The sequence below is a fragment of the Fulmarus glacialis genome, unplaced genomic scaffold, assembly GCF_000690835.1.
Source record: "Fulmarus glacialis isolate BGI_N327 unplaced genomic scaffold, ASM69083v1 scaffold36580, whole genome shotgun sequence".
NCBI classification, from domain to species: Eukaryota; Metazoa; Chordata; class Aves; order Procellariiformes; family Procellariidae; genus Fulmarus; species Fulmarus glacialis.
In genome coordinates this window covers 22,526-22,862 of record NW_009188907.1, presented here as the reverse complement: position 1 = coordinate 22,862, position 337 = coordinate 22,526, and the positions used below count along the sequence as shown (strand labels likewise).

At 62.0% G+C, this 337-nt stretch overlaps 1 protein-coding gene across 1 annotated transcript in view; it reads right to left on the bottom strand.

The window, feature by feature from the left end:
- Positions 1-59: 59 nt before the first annotated feature.
- CFAP70 (cilia and flagella associated protein 70) overlaps positions 60-337 on the bottom strand; it is a gene marked incomplete at both ends in the record, with an annotated part of 22,451 nt that continues 22,173 nt past the window's right edge. The window contains one exon of the mRNA XM_009580322.1: positions 60-112. Coding sequence (XP_009578617.1) covers positions 60-112 — 53 coding nt within the window. The remainder of the gene's footprint in view (positions 113-337) is intronic.

The window sequence follows — 337 nt, the reverse complement described above, 5'->3', positions numbered from 1 at the left end:
GCTCGCCGGCAGCCCACGGCCCGCCCTGCCCGCCCTGCCGACCCCGCAGAGGCACAAACCTTGACGGTGTATTTGTAGCACTGCTCTGCCTCCAGCTGCCGTCCTCCCTGGGGAAACGACACAAGAGCAGCGAGTGAGGAAACCATCCCGCGGGTTCCCGTAACGTATCGTAAGAAAGGATGTGCCCCAGGGGAATGTGCGCATCAGGCAATGGCAGCGAGGAAGGGCGCTGCTTTTGCCATCCGAGCACAGTCCCCAAACTATTTTTGCCACTGAGATCTACAACATGTTCTTCATGATGCCAAAAACCCCCCCCGCCGCCCCCCCTCGCGGGGGG